Source organism: Nipponia nippon, unplaced genomic scaffold, assembly GCF_047370975.1.
Source record: "Nipponia nippon isolate SJK-2023a ecotype South Korea unplaced genomic scaffold, ASM4737097v1 scaffold_1, whole genome shotgun sequence".
Lineage (NCBI taxonomy): Eukaryota > Metazoa > Chordata > Aves > Pelecaniformes > Threskiornithidae > Nipponia > Nipponia nippon.
In genome coordinates this window covers 141,473,931-141,491,145 of record NW_028262290.1, presented here as the reverse complement: position 1 = coordinate 141,491,145, position 17,215 = coordinate 141,473,931, and the positions used below count along the sequence as shown (strand labels likewise).

The 17,215-nt window shown below is 38.6% G+C and overlaps 1 protein-coding gene across 5 annotated transcripts in view; it reads right to left on the bottom strand.

Moving 5' to 3' along the window:
- The window catches only part of CDK6 (cyclin dependent kinase 6), a 143,448-nt gene that overhangs the window by 15,489 nt on the left and 110,744 nt on the right, over positions 1 to 17,215 (bottom strand). For all 5 annotated transcript variants that reach the window (XR_015708263.1, XM_087774854.1, XM_087774865.1 and 2 more), the window contains exons 6-7: positions 4,210 to 4,260; positions 136 to 271 (exon numbers count right to left, since the gene is read on the bottom strand). Coding sequence is in view for 4 of the 5 variants with exons in the window: in XM_087774854.1 (XP_087630980.1) it covers positions 136 to 271; positions 4,210 to 4,260 (187 nt within the window). In the remaining variant the exon portion in view is untranslated. The remainder of the gene's footprint in view (positions 1 to 135; positions 272 to 4,209; positions 4,261 to 17,215) is intronic.

Sequence of the window (17,215 nt, the reverse complement as noted above, 5' to 3'; positions counted from 1 at the left end):
TTACATGAATTTGTCTACCTACTTTTGAGCTTTTCTTTAATAACTCCATTAAATGGAAACATAAATGTTTCTTGGGATGTTGCATGCACAGTGGGAACTGTCATGTGGCTTGGAGAACAACAAATAGAAACTCACGAGAAGCAAGTCTTTGCCCAGTTCATCAATATCTGGTACAAATTTTTCAATAGGTTGTGCGGGTCTGGAAGTGAAAGCATTTCTTGGAAGGGCAACGTCATTAGGCCAGTCCTCTTCCTCTGGGAGTCCAATTACACTATGAAAGGAAAAACATAACTTTAGGTCTGAAACATTTATGCAGTCTCCCCTTTATATTGATTATACTGAATGGCAGTTTACTTTATAAGTCTTTTTGTTTAAATGAGATTAATTGTACAGTAGTGCACTGATCTCTGTGAATAGAGGCTGATGAGTGTAGGTCCTCAGTGTGCTTGGCAGAAATCATTCTGGGCCAGCACAATCTTCTGGCCTAGGTCTCAATTTTCCGAGTCTTTTTGTTGAAAAAGGGCTGAGTGCTTTGGAAGAAAGTTGCTCAGCTCTTGACTGGATGGTGCAAGATATGTCGCTCCAGGATGATTAAAAGCAGTAAGTTTCAAAGGGGAATTGCATGCAAGGATCTTTATTCACAAGAATAGGGACTGAGAGAAGAGTGTGGGTCAAGATGAGGGTAAGGCAATAAAAGGGATGTTTCATAATGCTTCAAAGCTATGTGCAGTAATTGTTGTCCAAATTTAAACAATTTATTTGCTTCATGATACAGTTTTAAAGTCTTAATTTAGAAGTGGCATAGGACTTGACTGTCTTTATGTTTTTACTTTCAACTGTATTTTAGTTTTTCTTTACCCTTTAATAGAATATTTTGATTTCTTTTTATAATTCATTTCTTTATTCTTTAAATTCTAGAAGATATTTATACTTATGAAATAATCATGCTAAGGTTTAAAACCCAAATAAACTAAATAGCCGGTAAACCTCCAATGATGGACCATGTCTCATACATATCATGTTTTAGTCTGATGCTAATATTTGTGGGGCTGAAATGCCAGTTTCTGATGGAAGTTCTGGAAAAGACCATACATTACTTGTCAGGTTTCAGGGAAAAATCAATTTTTACAGACTGTAAAATCGAGATTTTAATGGAAACGCTGACAGGGTAAGACAAGAAGGGACATGAAAAAACGTCAATGAACGCTTGGGTTTGCTCTAAGCCCAATGCCACTAGGGAGCAGCATTGACCTTTCTTCTTACTGAAGTTAGTAGTAAGACTGGGTGAGGCCATGGGCCAAACACTTTGATGTAAATCATAGGTTACCTCAGTAAACTTAGTGGAATTACTCCACATCTACCTACACGGATTTTAGGTTGTAATTTGGCTCACCTAAAATACCTCCAAAAATTAATATGTCCTCAAAACAACGGCACGGCTAGAAGGGCAAAGCAATTAAAATATCAGGACAATTTAATTTTACTACATCTTAAGGTATCACAGCTTTTGGGAAATGATAAGTTAAATTTGTATGAAAAATTGAATTTGACTTTTATCACCACAGGAACGGTGAGGGTATGAGGCAACTCCCTTGGCCACGGTGGTTAAAGCCATGTGATTAGCTGTTTGAGGATCTGGAGCCGTATTAAATATAATACAAATAGCACTGCAGGAAGATGGGGGAGTTAAATATTTTAAATAACAATTAAGTTTAACCTGCCATTCAAATGTGTTTGGTTAGTCCCAGTTTTTTTAATGTTTGCATGAGAGAGCGTGAACAGGGCAGAATAAGCACAGGCACAGGCAAAGCTAACAAAAAGAAACAAGGAGGCAGCCTGTCAGACAGGTAGGGTGGACAAGACCAAGAGTGGAAAGGAGAGACATTTTTAGTTACACACTCACGTAGTACTCGGAACTCTTAATAATGAATATCTGAGTAGATGCCCTCACTCTGGTCTGGTAGCACTACCCTTTCAGTGACTAAGTTTGGGAGTATCTTGGATTAGTTTCACCTCCTGCCAAAGGTTCAGGCCTGGTCTTGAGAAATGTTGAGTACTTTCCACTCCCATTGATCACAATGGGAGACAAGTCTGCTCAAACCATTACTGCATTTAGCCTGAAATCTATGAGGATATCCCACATGCTGATGGTGTCCTGGAAAAGCAAGAAATTATTTTGGGCCACCTCTGAGGGATTTACCCTCAAACGCGGTGGAATTTTACCTGACGCAAATCAGAACGCACATGTAAAGCAAAGGTAGACACAGCCCCATTATCTGAAAGAATGCATCCGTTCAGATTGTACGAAAATCCTGAAACTACTTTCTGTCCAAATTAGTCTGCAGAATGACTCACTACTGTAGAAAGAAACAATCCTCCTACAAGAAGACCTATGCCTAACTGTAGGGGGTTCTCCAGCTGTGAAAACACAAAATAAACACTATTTAGCATAATCCCCTCAGAACCCAAGAAAGAAACTTTTCAACAATTTAAGGAGAACTGCACAAAGGAAGCAAAACCAAACTTTCTTTTTAAGTAGATGTGTAATAAGGAATTTCTTCTAATATTAGCACGGCATTTTCTCTTCTTGATGAATTCTTTTCTGCACAGGTAATCTCGGCCCCTAGGGATGGAAAGATCCCTGTCGGAGGCTGCCGCTAGCAGAGATGCATTTAATCCTAGCCCAGTTAATTTTGATTTTTCCCCTTAAATGTCACAAATGAATCAAAATCCTTAAAAAAATCATAGCTATGTCTTTTTTAATTATAAATGTGTGGTATGTATCAAAACTGTCTTCATTTAATAAAGCAGAATATTGTAGGACTAAAGGAGTAGCTTTGGCAGAAGAAGAAAAAGTAAACTTTAAGGACTGATTTTTCTGGATTGGGCAGGAAGAGCTATTCAGCGCATGACAAATTAACCACGCAAGTGAGTCACATACACTGGTATGGTATGCAGGAAAGGGAAGTTAACTGTGTGAAATCAAGACCTGCAATTTAGGAACCTCATATTAAATAATGAAAATGCTTAGAAACAGATCTGTTACAATTTGAGAACTGGAAAAATGGTTAAACAGAGAAATTAATTTTTTGTTCTGTTTAAGCTCTTCTTCTTAGAAATTTTACTATCTTCTCTTTGGAATATCTTCAAGAGAATAATATTTCAGCGTTCTCTCTCTCTGCTATCTATTTCTTATTTCATCTAGATCCCTGGATCCCTGCAGCCCCTCCAGATCCCTGGATCCCTGCAGCCCCTCCATATGAAAAGGGAAGACAGAGGTGCAGAGGCAAATGGGCATTCATTCTCTGGAATGGGACCAGCCCTATGTGGCCTTTGTTTCCTAACTACATGATACATACATCGGATCTTAAATTTACATGGTTCTTATAGATTCAGAAACGTTCCTTGCTCTGAAGAGCTTTTACAAGAAAAATTGATATAATCCTACTTAATTATCGTATCGGTAATATCAATAACTTAATTTTTTGGAATTGTTCTACCTCAGAGTTTAGAGCCTCCCCATCTCCTCAACGTATTTGATATATCTGAAGAAGAAAACCACAAACTCCTAGAATTGTAAAACGGTTTTAAAATAAAGCCAATTAGTTCATCTCTGACAAAGCACATGTTAAAATATTCCTTCTGTTCTCACAGTTACCTTCCTGACCAAAACATGGACTGTTAATCATTTTAACAGGCTACACAGTATATTTTAAAAGCTAAAATATTTTCTTATGAACAGAAGTCTTTTCTGCAAAGAAGTTGTTGGTAATCATCTTAGAGATTTCAGTTTCATAACAATTTTAAAGTATTCTAATGTTGTTTTCTGAAACACAGAAAGAAATTACTGAAAAATAAAACCTCTGTGTTTGCTTACGTGAAGAGAATCTCTTGGATCTAACTGTTTAGGAATATGCATGAATGGTACATGCCCAATATTTTTAAGAGATTTAAAAAGACCAAAACAGAAGTCTCTCATGGCTTCCTGATGATGGCTGTTAGTTCTGCAGAACTGTATTCCGTGTTGCTTCCTCCTCCCACTCTGACACAGAATACACGGAAATATCATGTTGCATACGGTAGCAATAGGAAATATGTTCTAGGAATACTTTGTTCTAGTCACATTATTGCATAAAAACATGGCAAAGAAACCTTACAGTGCTTCAATGTTAAACAGATATTGACATAATGCAACTAGTTATTACTTACTCAAAGATTTTTCCTAGCTGATCAACATCTGAATTTCCACGGAAGAGTGGTCTGAAAGAATAAAGAAACATTTTTAAGATGTGACTTGCTTTAATTAATGTGAATGTATATTTGTGATTGACAGCTGCCAACGTAAGGTGAAAACATGTTATTTTTTTTTGAGACCTCACTTCTTCTGCCTCCATGTTTTATCCAGTCTGTGAGTGTACCTTTTAAGTTTCTACTAAAACTGATAAAAAGGGGACAGATGAAACATATTTTTGAACATGCTACTTTTGAAAATTTGTGTTCTTTAACATGAATGAAATAACTTTCTCTCTCCCAACTAATACTAGCTTATGAATGATATCATTAACAAAATAGTTTTCACTATAAAGAACATACTTAAATAGCCGTTTAGAGAGACAAAAACGGAGTGAATGTCATGCAATTCATTAAAACATAATAAAATTAGAGATGAATTATTATGGATATAAATTCAAAATTAAATTTCTTATATATTGTATATTGTAAATGTGCTCCTAGGTTTAAGAGGTCACATAAATGACAATGGATTTATGAAGGTCTGTAAAGAATGGGTTGTGAAACCATACAGGATTTACCTTGAAGGAGAGGAATACTTCTGCTGCATAAATAAAGATATGTTCAGGAAAGAAACAAATTAATAGTCTGAATGTCCAAAGACTTTCAGAAAAAACAACGACTAAAAATACTTTCAGAGAGTGGTACAGACTTTTTCTTTTCAACGTGCAATTTAAAATATTTTCACTCATCATTTATAAAATACCGTCATCCCATAGTGCCTAAGTAAAATATGAAATTCAGATTTGTATGGCTGTAGGGCTGTGTTGCCATCTTTGTGTTGAATTCAGTAAGGTGTGATCAACAGCCCAATTTTATGTCCAAACTCCCAAGATATTCCAACAGATTACTGACAGATGATTAAGGATCCAGCCAAGAATGAGGGCACCTGTGAAGATCAGGCCACAGATGTTGCATACCATTTTGGTGCAATAAATGGTAGATTACTCCAAGAAACGCAATTCAGACATGTTGCAAACTGAGATACTAACTTGGGTTGACTGGTAGCCAGGCCGTCCCTCTCTTCTGGAGCACAGCTCTCGGAGTACAGTGCATGCTGTAAACCTACAGTTACAGTTTCCAAAACGGTTCAACTGAGACCTGGTGACTTGACAAACAATGCATATTCCCATGTTTTCACAGGCAGCCTTTGGTTATGGAGAAACGTCACTTCTCCTGCCTCTGTCTGCATACTCCTTTTCTTCTGTCTCATATAGGTCCTTAACAGCAGTGATAGCCAAAGACATCATTTCCCTGTTGCTCTTCATAGGAGAAGACCTCTCCCATCTACACTGGGAGAATAAGGAGTACTCAGCTATAGTCCTTCCCCTCTCATTGCACATATGCAGGAGCAGGTGTAGGATCTGGATCTCCTTTTGCTAACCATGAGTTAATTCTGAAAAATGGCGCTTTACATCTTGACACCCTCACATAGGCAATAGAGCTCCATGTCACTGCTATCTCGTGGGTCCACACCAAATACGGTAAGTAGACCCAGAGCACTGTGACATTTCTCAGTTAGACATAATAATCTCTGCAGAAACCTGTGCCACCAAGAAAAAGAGCAGAGCAATAATGGGAAGACATGCTGACCATCTTTGATGAACTAAACATGCATTTTGTCTCCTTCATATTTGCTGCCTTTCAGGTCATGTTGTATCAACTTACACTGCAAACTGCTTTGTGCAGGGACATTGAGAGAACAAGTTCATCAAGTCCGATTTGAAACCATACGATATCAGATGGAAACTGATGGGGTAAAACGTGGTAGCCTGTTACTTGTCCATAAAGGGCTTTATTTATTTTATTCTGAATAAATCATAAATAATGGTATTTGCTGCTTCCCAGATAACCATGATATTTACTAACTGCAGCCTCTTTGACAAGACTGTTTCACCTCATACTTAAGGTTTCCGTATTTTTTTAAGCTTTAAGGTATCCAGCAATACTGGCTTCTACAAAAAAACAAAGCTTAACTTCACTCAGGAGCATCTACTTCTGCTGTAAGTTTTGAGCCTGATTTTCAAAATAGTCAGTAGCTACAATTCTAGTATCATTTGTGGCAGCAGACACACTCCATATCTTTCAAAGTCAGCCAATATGACAACCTCAGATATTTTTTTGAATGACTGCTTAAAATTATTAACATACAGTTACTTTTAGTATTTAATTTTGGCTCCAGCATTGGAATATTGGGGTCCTTTAAACTAACAAAATCTACACAATCAAATAATCCTATTCATGCAAATGAAAAGCTGATTTAATGTTTTAAAATATATGCTGAACCTTGCGCTAATGTGAAACCTTGGCAAAGTCAGCCTTGTTCGCAAATCACCTTAGGCAGTGTCATGCCAAAACAAGTATGATTCTTGGGATTTTTAAGGGAGGTTTTTCCCATCGTTGCTGCTGTCTCAGATTCACTAAGGGCTGAAGCAAGAATTCAAATTCTTTTGAATATATAATTATACAACACAAGGTGACCTTCCAACATACTTTGATATTTCATCATAATGAAGTGTTATTAATTCATCTTTCAGCCTCCTATCCATCCCACCATCATGTACAACAGAATGCCAACTCCAGGTTAGGCACCACTAATGTAATGAAATTTGCCTCATGAATTTTGGCTGCAGGTTCAATTGGAATATTGGACGGATGATTGGGGAAGTAGATCCGCTTAATCAGCAGCTGTATGAAGATCTCGTCTCACATTTTGGCACTAGTTACTCGTTAGTAATGATGTGCCAGCACTACAAGTCCAGTACGTAAAAACTTTCACCTCAAGCTGATTTTTTTTTTTAATTCTATTCTTAAAGTGGACATCAGCTCTCCCAGTACCACCGAACTGGGAGCATACTCAGCAGCCACAGAAATGTAAAATTTCACCTTTGTTCTTGGTATCTTTCATTTGACTCACTCACCCACTCACTCCCTGAGGTTTATTTATGCAAGCTCAATCCAGAAGTCCTTACTTGGGGATATGTTCTCCTCTCTGTGATGATTATCTGTGTAAGACTGGTTAAACTCTGACAGTCTGATTTTGTAGAATTTCTTCTTTTTTCCCTTGGGAAAGGCATGGAGCTGGGTTTGTCTCTTGTGGCAGAAGATGTGAGTCTGTCCTCTGACTTCAAAGAACTCCTAAAATTGGTGTGTGCGTGTATCTCAGGAAAGAGGGATATTCCAATGGAGGAAAGGGCTATCCATGGGATACACTTGCCTTTTCTGTGGTTCCTTGATCCTCTCAACCCTCCCTGACTTTGCTTGCTACAAAATCCATGCTCTGAGGGCTCCAACACCATTGCTGTTACAAAACACACACTTGAGTAGAGAAGAAGATGGAATGAAAAGACTTACAGTGCACCTAAGACATTTAATTTCCCTATTGGCTCAAGAAGACTCAGATGATGTTGTCTCTCCATAATTCCCTATTTTTGTTGGTTGTTGCTTCTTTGATTTTTTAGGGAGAGGGGAGGAAGGAAATGTTACAGGGAATCTGCAGGTGTCCATCTTGTTTGACCACTCCTTCTCCAGGCCTTGGAGCTAGACTGTTATCCACTGCCTCTGGAAGGTGCCCACTGAATGGAGGAAAACCGCTTTCATGTCTAATGGAGGACCAGAATGTGCTTAGCCTACATATATGAAGATGAGTTGGAGGCACCATATTACTACCCTGTCCTGCTAAAATAAACTCCTACTGAGTCAATAAGCATGTACCTTCATTCTTGAGGTAAAAAATGTGCAGCTGCACAATTAAATGGATATTAGCTATGAGTCTGCATTGTGACTATTTTCACAGCATAAACCTATCTACCTTTTTATATGGCAGTCCAACACAAGAGTGCAAATAACTCCTGGGCTGCATGAGGAACAGCGTTGCCAGCAGGTTGAGAGAGATGATCCTTCCCCTCTGCTCAGCACTGGTGAGGCCACACCTGGAGTGCTGGATCCAGTTCTGACTTCCCCAGTACAAGAGAAATGTGGACATACCGGAGAGAGATCAGCAAAGGGCCACAAAGATGATTAAGGGACTGGAGCATCTGATATATGAGGAAAGGCTGAGAGAGCTGGGACTGTTTAGCCTAGAGAAGAAAAGGCTCAGGGCGTATCTTTTATATATATATATATATACCTGAAGGGAGGGTGCAAAGAAGATGGAGTCAAGCTCTTTTCAGTGGTGCCCTGTGACAGGACAAGAGGCGATGGGCACAAACGGAAGCACAGGAGGTTCCCTCTGAACATCAGGAAACACTTTTTTACTGTGAGGGTGACCAAACGCTGGCACAGATTGCCCAAAGAGGTTGTGGAGCCTCCCACCTTGGAGATATTCAAAAGCCATCTGGACACGATCCTGGGCAACCAGTTCTAGGTGGCCCTGCTTGAGCAGGGTGGGTTGGACCAGGTGACACCCAGAGGTCCCTTCCAACCTCAACCATTCTGTGGTTCTGTGATAATACAGAAATAAAAATACAGATCACAACATAAGGTTGCAATGTAAAACCTCACAAATCCTGAAAAAGTTACCATCTGCTTATAGTTTAGAAGGACGTGCACCACTAATCTTCTGGCCAAAAGGCTCTCATGCTTATATGTAGCTGAACAAATTAGAGTTCACCATACACCAACTTTAGGTTCTTTTGTCTTGTCTAAAGGAATATACTCAGCTCATGTTTTTGCATGCTGTTTCACCTTCACTGAATATTCTGTCTATCTGAACTGGATATTGGTGTCTGAAAGGTTGAGTACTTTACACTGTGTTTCATGTCTGTGCTACTCAGTAAAAACTGGGATATAAACATTTCCTAAGTCTCCATGAAAAAATTTTCCCCGGTGCAACTCCACGGACATGCCAAAGCAATTCTAAAAGTATTGTATACCATGACAATGCAATGACACCCAAGAGATAACTGAGGTTTAACTGCAAACTGGCCACATTACTTCTAGACTTTACTTTCAGCCTTTAGTCTACAAAGCAAAGAGGGTCTGTAACTTTTCATAAGAAAAGTTAGAATTTTCATAAAGATTGGAATTAAAGGTACTGATAAGCACTGCTCTAGTCTATACTGCAGTGCAGACACAAGGAAAAAAAATAGTCTAATACAACCACATGCATTGAGGCACAGGAAAAGATTTCTGCAGGTTTCTTGATAGTGGCTGCCATTTTGAACCAATTAGTGACATTCTGATTAGAAACCATCTTTCAATTCCTGACGTTGAGTTATTAAACTACAGGTAAAATGGATACATGGAAGAAAGGTCATGTGAAGAAAAACAGTATTGAAGAGGGGAAAAAAGTCAAGAAATTCTCTTTCTAACCAAAACATATTACAGAGCTATCATGACGCTTCCAGAGTTGCCAATACAAGTGCCTCCAAGGCTAGACAAGCCTTGTATCTTTCCAGACATGTAAGAAATAACTTCCAAAATAACTATCTAGATTCCTTCTGCTAGTCCATTTGCTCAGTGTGGTGACAACAGCAGTTGGGAATCCCATCCCCTTCCTTGTTATCACAGAAAAACAATAAGGATAATCTCTTGATTACTGATTTGAATATATACAATATTCTCAGTGAAAAAGTCTGTATATAGGCAATCCACATATACTCAGTGAAGTCATACAAGAACTCCCTAAAATGAAAAGAGCATCATGGGTGGGAAAGGTGTAACTGTTTTTTGGGGCAAGTAGGACTTAGACAGTTTAGTTGAAAAGATGGCAAGGAGACGTGCTGGGAAGAAGAGCAGCGATTTCAGAACAGGTAGCTGCTGCTTTGAAGGCATTAGACAAGATGGGGGAGGTGTTGAAAGAGAAAGTCCATGATAATTTCACATAGTAGAGAGAAAAATGTAAAGGGAAAGAATATAGCAGAAGTTCACGGAAGCGGTACAAGGAATTTTAGAAGTTGCTAAGGTTGTAGTAGTTAAGTCTAGGAGTTTGTATATCTGTGTGTCTAAGAGCAACAAGGTGACGGTGAAGAAACTAAAAAAGCTAAAGCCAAGTAACATTTGCCAAGGAATCCTGCATCGTGCCATGGGAAACCTGCCAAGCTACATAGTCTGTGACTCAGAGTTATATTTAAATGAAGGGGGTTTTTTTGTTTTCATATTACTAAATGTGAATAGCTGGCAAATAATTTTGTCAGATTCTTAGTTACTTGTTATGAATAAAATATTTTCATTTTTAGAATTAAAAACAAATAAGACCTAAAACTAGAATTATGAGATGACTAGAAATAACATGATCTGGACTGTCCTGTGGAAACCTTTATTCAGAGGGATTATTTCTGAGCTGATTCCTCACTCTTGTTCCCACCACTGTTTCTCTTTGACAGATCCCCTGGAGAAGTCTGCATTGCACGGATAAAAAGGGAAACTAAGGCAAGATAAAGGGAAAAAATATGTATCACTGTTTAAAGATGAAGATCATTGGCCCTTCTGATAGGCAAAATGAATACGGTACAGTATAAAACTTTACTCTGAAAACAGGCCACAGCTGAAAACATTGCACGCCCTGGACAGTTACCCACTTCCAGTCACAAGTGACTTGCCTCAGCTGTTGTGCAATTCAGAGTTCTCATTTTAAACGTAACATGTTTTGTACTTCTCCCTCTCCTTTCCCTTTAACAATATCTTTGTGTGGGTGGGTGCCAGACACAGCATAGGAAGAAGTTACTTCATGTAGTGCTTATTATATTTGATCACAAATTGCTCAAAACTTTTAAGAAACTTCTCCTACATATAAGATTAAAGATGACATAGATAAACATTATGACTGTGGAAATACTCCTCAGCTAAAATCTGGCAGAAAACAGAGCAGCCATCTTGAGTTGCTCATTTTAGTCTTTAGCAGCCCAATTCTTTACACGAAATCTATCATTCTTCAGGTAGGATAGTACCACCATCATAACATCTCTAAGATCACTGGGGCTATGTCAGTATTAAACTATTATTAGAATCAGATCTAATGCATCAAAAGAATTGCAATAATTATTATTTTCTCTGGAGTTTCTCGTATCACCTGGTAGACAGAAGCAGATAAAGGAAAACAGGTAGTTTCTGAAAAACTACTGCAAACTTCCAGTGCTGTAGTGTGTTGAATTTGCTCCGCATTGCTATTTAAAATGAAGTAAATTAATTCTAAAACTAAAGATAATATTCTGACCCCCAAATGCACATACAGTCTATTTCCTAAGAAACATACGGGATTTCTGCCTGAACTGAGAAAGCAAAGTGCTTTCTGAGCTGTGTGTAGATACAAGCCAACAAGGGAAAGACCCAGCTGGTACAGAGAGCTTCCAGGACAGTGTTCATGTAGAGGTCCAAAGCTGCTAGAAATGTGGCTGGAAGCTGCAAGCCACTGGTGTGCAAGAGGAGGTAAAAGGTAAAATAGAAAAGAGTATTAATAGCGAGAGAGAACACACTAAAAAATATTAGGCAGAATTTTGGCAATCCACTTTGGGGTTAAGATTGCTCATCAGATGAATGTTTCCTGGTGTGGGTTTTCATCATGAGAAGTTTGCACTGCTTTGCTGCAAATTATTCTATTACATGGAGATGCTGGACTTTCTGAGGGTTTTTAACATCCAGGTTGACAGCCTGGGAAGAGCCAGAGCTGTAAAGTGGACAAATCACAAGAAATTTGCAGATGGATGTGCATGTTCCCTTTGCATGCATAACTGAAAGGGAAACGTTAGTAAAAGGGAAACCAAACAGAGGCACTGCGTACAGCTTTACGACCAAAGCAGGGCTAGCCTACTGTGTGTAGATTCAGTTGTTGATTAAAAATACAGCAAAAAGCAAGAGAAGGAGCATAAATGAGAGAAAATATAAGCATCTTCAAAACTCCCTTAGGAACTGGGCAAAGGAAGATGTTTTTCTGGGTGCTTAACATTTGCTTGACACCTTTCATGTAAGCATTGTGTTTCAAGGTCCCAGGTGGCCTTGGAGCAGAATGATGGGCCTCGTCCCCCACCACTGACATAAAAGGGAGCTTTATCACAGACATCAGTGACCCCAGGATCAAGCCAAGTGAGATCTGGTTTCACAACCTCTTACAAGGAAAAAAAGGTGCTTCAACAGAAGAGTATACATATATATATATAAAACCCCAAAAGTAAGGTAAGTGCAGATATATTTGACCAGAATATGCTCTAATGTGGGCAGATCTCATCTGTTCCTGGGCAGAACTGCTTCAGCATTCATCATTTAACACTACTTTTTGAAATGGAAGAGCCTTGATAGGTTGAACGTCCTTCACTTATTCCCTCAGCACGCACGTCACAGTTCTCTTATCTGTGGACATTTGCTTCTCCAGAAGATTTGTAGGTTTATTTCACCAGGGCTTTAAGAGTCGTTATCTCAGCTCAGGGAGCATGATGTAACAGTGGCATTTTGAAAACTGTCCCAAAATTTGAAGCAAGTTCTGGAAATACATACACAACTGACCTTGGAAAAAGGGAAAGGAAAAAAATGTATGGTCTCTCCTCAGAGTGGAAAAAGAAGCATTCCTCTTGTTTGTACTGACAATTCGACCAGCAATATGATTTAACCGTTTGTGTGTTAAACACCCACCTCATCACCGCACACAGTTAAATTACATCTATCTTGTCAGTCAGCAGTTTGAAGTTTAATTATATAACTAACTGCAGGCTTCTGCATTTTTACAGCATCCTGAAAGAACTACTGGTATGACAAATACAATACGGTCGTGCTCTTCCCATGATCACTTATTTAGTTTTCTGTATTCTCTTCTCTCTCATGAACCTATTTCATATCCCCTTTGTAAACTTGCACTCTCTAAAAGAGCCATGCTTCTTTGCTCTTCTTGTGCCACTCAGTTTTAGGGTTTGAAGGCAGTAATTGAACTATGGATTAGATAAAGGCTGGCCTATGTGGATGGAGTCAGGAGGGCTCCTTCCTCTCCAGTTCACTTACGTAAGCAATGGTACAAACCAGTGTGCAGGATGCTGTGCGCAGGCAGTGCGCGTGTGTCTGCGCAGAGCTCAGGAAAATCCTTACCTCCGGGTGTTTGTGCCTGTGAACAAATTTCCCCATATTTTCCTTGAAAAGATCTAAGTCTTCCTTTCAGAGCATGCCAGAGCTGTTTTTCACCACTCCTTTCATTTAACTCATAATTTACTCCTCACTTAAAAATCTAGCAGATAGCACTCCAAAATGAAAGATGTTGGTCCATGTGTGAAGGTGCTCTTTAATGCTGTATTTTAAAGAAGTGGTTTTAAAACATCTATATCACATCAAAAGACCTACCTTCAAGGTAAGCAATAGGAGTCTAAGTCTGTTCCTAGTCTTTATCAATTACGCAAATGAAATGAAAGCCATCTTCTACATGAAGTATCTGCTCCTTTATGCTGTATGAAATTTCTTTGTGAAAATCTATTTAAATCACAATTTTCAGAGATACAGAATTCATTTTTTATAGTTCCACAATTTTCATGCAATGCCAAGATGACTCTGAGAAAGCTCATCAGTTGGCATTTACCATATTTACTGGTCTAAAAATCCCTTTTAAAACTGATTTTCCTCTGAGAGTGCCTCTAATGCTGGAACTAGTTTTAATCAAGGGGATATGTAATAGGTTTTCAAGTCTGAGGCCCTCTAATTAAAATCCAATTCATGTTCCACAAACTGAATATATTTTCAATCAGATGGCTTTCCCAGTGAAGCTTTAAACTAAAAACTTTGTGCCATTAGGTTGATTTCTCTTGCAATAAACTCCTTTTAGCCAAATGTGTAACAGTGTTGTCATTCTTGTATCAGCTGAAAGTCTATGCGCACATAATGATTGCCGGAAGGAAACTAACTCTTACCTACCCCTGATTCTTCTACATCAAAGGAGAAGCAAGTTAATGTAAAAGGAACACATATACTACACATACTGGTTCATTCAATCTGCCCAAAGACACATAGCAAATTAACATCCAAGTATGTATTCCCAGGTTTTCTAGGGTTTTAATTCTTTCTCAATAATGCTAAGCAAGGAGCTTCACAGACTAAAGTATACCCTATAGATAAAAGAGCTTATACTCTAAATATGTAATATAAAATAATGAGAAAGAACAGTGTTATAAATGATGCTTTAGTTACATCATTATGAGTTACACATAAAATGGTACATCTATTTGACTAAATTACTAGCCTAACTTTTTTTTTTTTTTTTTTTTTTTTTTTTTTTAAATTCTAGAGCTGGGAAGAGTAAGGCAGAAAAGCAAATATCCAACTATAAAAGCATCGGAAAAAAATCTGAAAGACAAACTCTTTTCTGTCATCTGCAGTAGTACAGGGACAGAGTGATAATAAGATAACGCAGGCTGTGCATGGGCACCCTCTGAGAATTCAGACAAGAGAGCTCCAATGGATGTCAAATTTCCATATTTGAAGGGAAACACAGAATTCAAAATGTTCTACACAATCTAGAACATAAAATTCTCAACACAGAATAAAATCCAAGGAAAAGGGATTTTTTTTTTTTTCCCCTCTGGGAAAACATTACAGGCTAAAAGAAAGAATCCTTGGGTTTTCTCACCCACTGGGCTCAAGCTGCTCCTCTGTGGCACTGAGTACATGTTTTGATCTATGATCACTTCTGTTGCCCCCATATTAGGTGTTAATGGCACCTGTTGCACTAAGCCTCTCTAAATTTTCAGATCAACCTGAAACATCAGAAGAACAGCCGCCGCCCCTGCAACTAATATGTCTCATCACCTTCAGCTGTAATAAAACACTCTTAGTCAGAAAAAAGTCTCTGAAAGGGGATTACAGCCCTTCAGACAAGAAAGGCAGGGAAAACATTTCAGTACTAAACAGTAAACTGTTATGGGAGCAGAGGTGAAATTTCAACTTCAAACTTTTTCTCCAGCTGCTGAGTCTGAGTGTCAAAAGATGTGAAAGTGGATTAGAAGGATAGTGTGAAGAAAATACTTTAATTTTTAGCAGCTGTGCTGGCTTACAGTGAATTAATAAACACCTGCAGAAAAACTTGAGATAAGCATTTAAGGTAGAAAGTATGTCTAGCAACCACACAAGGAAAACTGATACAGTTTTCAAAGGCCAGTTAAACTAGATATAACTTTGCCCTAAGCAATACTTTGTCCCATGCAATACACTCCGTTACTCAGGCTGGAGAAGCTGCAAGATTTCCATTCACGGGCCCATGACAGTGCATAGTAATCTGAGTTCACCTGTTGAGAGCTCTCTGGTTACTTATCCTGTTCAGTTATTAGTGATTTCACACGAAATCTTTTTTTCCCACTTGAATCCTGACCAAAAGAAGGAGTGAGTTAATTTCTTATATTAAAAAGAAAAACCAAAAAAGAACTTCCGGGTGACAACACTGCTCAGATGCCACCCTCCCCTATGCAACTGCAGTTTTAACACACTTTATGCTGTAGATTTGTGTGTTTCAAAGCTTCCCAAATTAACTTTGGGACAACTTTTATGCTGTCATCTCTGCTTTGCCATTACTGAGCCATAGCCCTGCTTCTGTGTTGTCCGTGGCACAACTCTATTGGCTTTTGACATTATTTTAATGGGAATAGCATGCAACTCTGTCTTTACAGAATGAATGTTTCCTCAGTCTCTGAAGTACTGAGCACCTGTAGCTCCTTGAGCCATCCCACATCTTTAACTTTTCAGTCCCCACATCACCAGGTTGTTCGTCACCTTCATGTCCGCTACAAGGAGTTCCCCAAGATCCAAGTGGAATTGGCTGTCATTTCTGAAAAAAAATCTGATTTGCTCAGAATGAAAAAATCAGAATCCTCTTCCGGAGTAAGTGAATAACTGAGTAAAAGCTTCCTTTCATGGTAAGCCATTTTATGCCTTGCTTTTTATACAGTTGTGGCTGGAGTGTTCACCAAAAACAGAGAGTTTACCAAAAAGTCTGGGCCCTCTTTAAACTCCGCTCTCACTTTCCAGCAAAGTGCCCTCACTATCAAACTCATAAAAGATCTAGGAGATGAGCAACACCTACCTCTCCTTTTGCAATTACTTTCCAGAAAAGGAAAACTGATTCCAAGGCAGGAGAGAAGCATGCAATTCTGTTTCTGTGCCTCAGTGGGTAGGACACCCAGCTAGTATACAGTCCTGACTTTGTGCATATACTCTTTCATTGCTAATGGCCTGAGGAGATCTGGATGTAACAGAGTATCTTCATTCTTACAGTGGCAGAGTATGATTCATCACTGCCAAACAGGCTTAATTTAACAGCTACAGATAGGAACATTACTGAAACATCTCTTGCTACGTATACTTCTTTAGATGCTGAAAGCTTGCACTCCCATTATTTGGATATAAAGAGCACTTAAACAATTATTCAATTGTATAGAACAGTGTGTATGCTGTACTGACATAATAATAAAACCTGTTTCATGGACATAACCTAATAAAAATGATCTGATAAATTCACTATAGTTGGTCAAATTCTGGATGATATAGCTGATTGAGTCATTTATCTTTAGGTAACTGATTCAGACTCAGTCAAAATCAATAGTAACTGAATCTTCATGCCAATTTACTCCAGCTCAGTAGAATAAATGAGTGGAAATGAAGTAATCCCTTGGATGAAATTCTTATTTGACAAATGTCTGGATTCCAAAATCACTTATTACTGACAAACCTGGATATGTTAGGAGAGAAGCTATGAATATGGAGAATATTTAAGTAAAAGAAGAAATACTACATCAGAGATTGTCTTAGAGTTCCTTCCGGACAGTGTAAGTTCAGTGCATCTATAAAAGGAAAGCAGAGCACATTATGCATGAGTTTCTGGAAGAAGTCATATGGTTTGACCATGCATAGCCAGACTGCTGTTTCCTCAAAGATTGCAAAATGAAGCATGCCGCCAGCATAAGAGGGCAGCCAGGCATGTCACATGCTGACATCAAGAGCTCCCAACTTGTCAGATCCTGGCTCT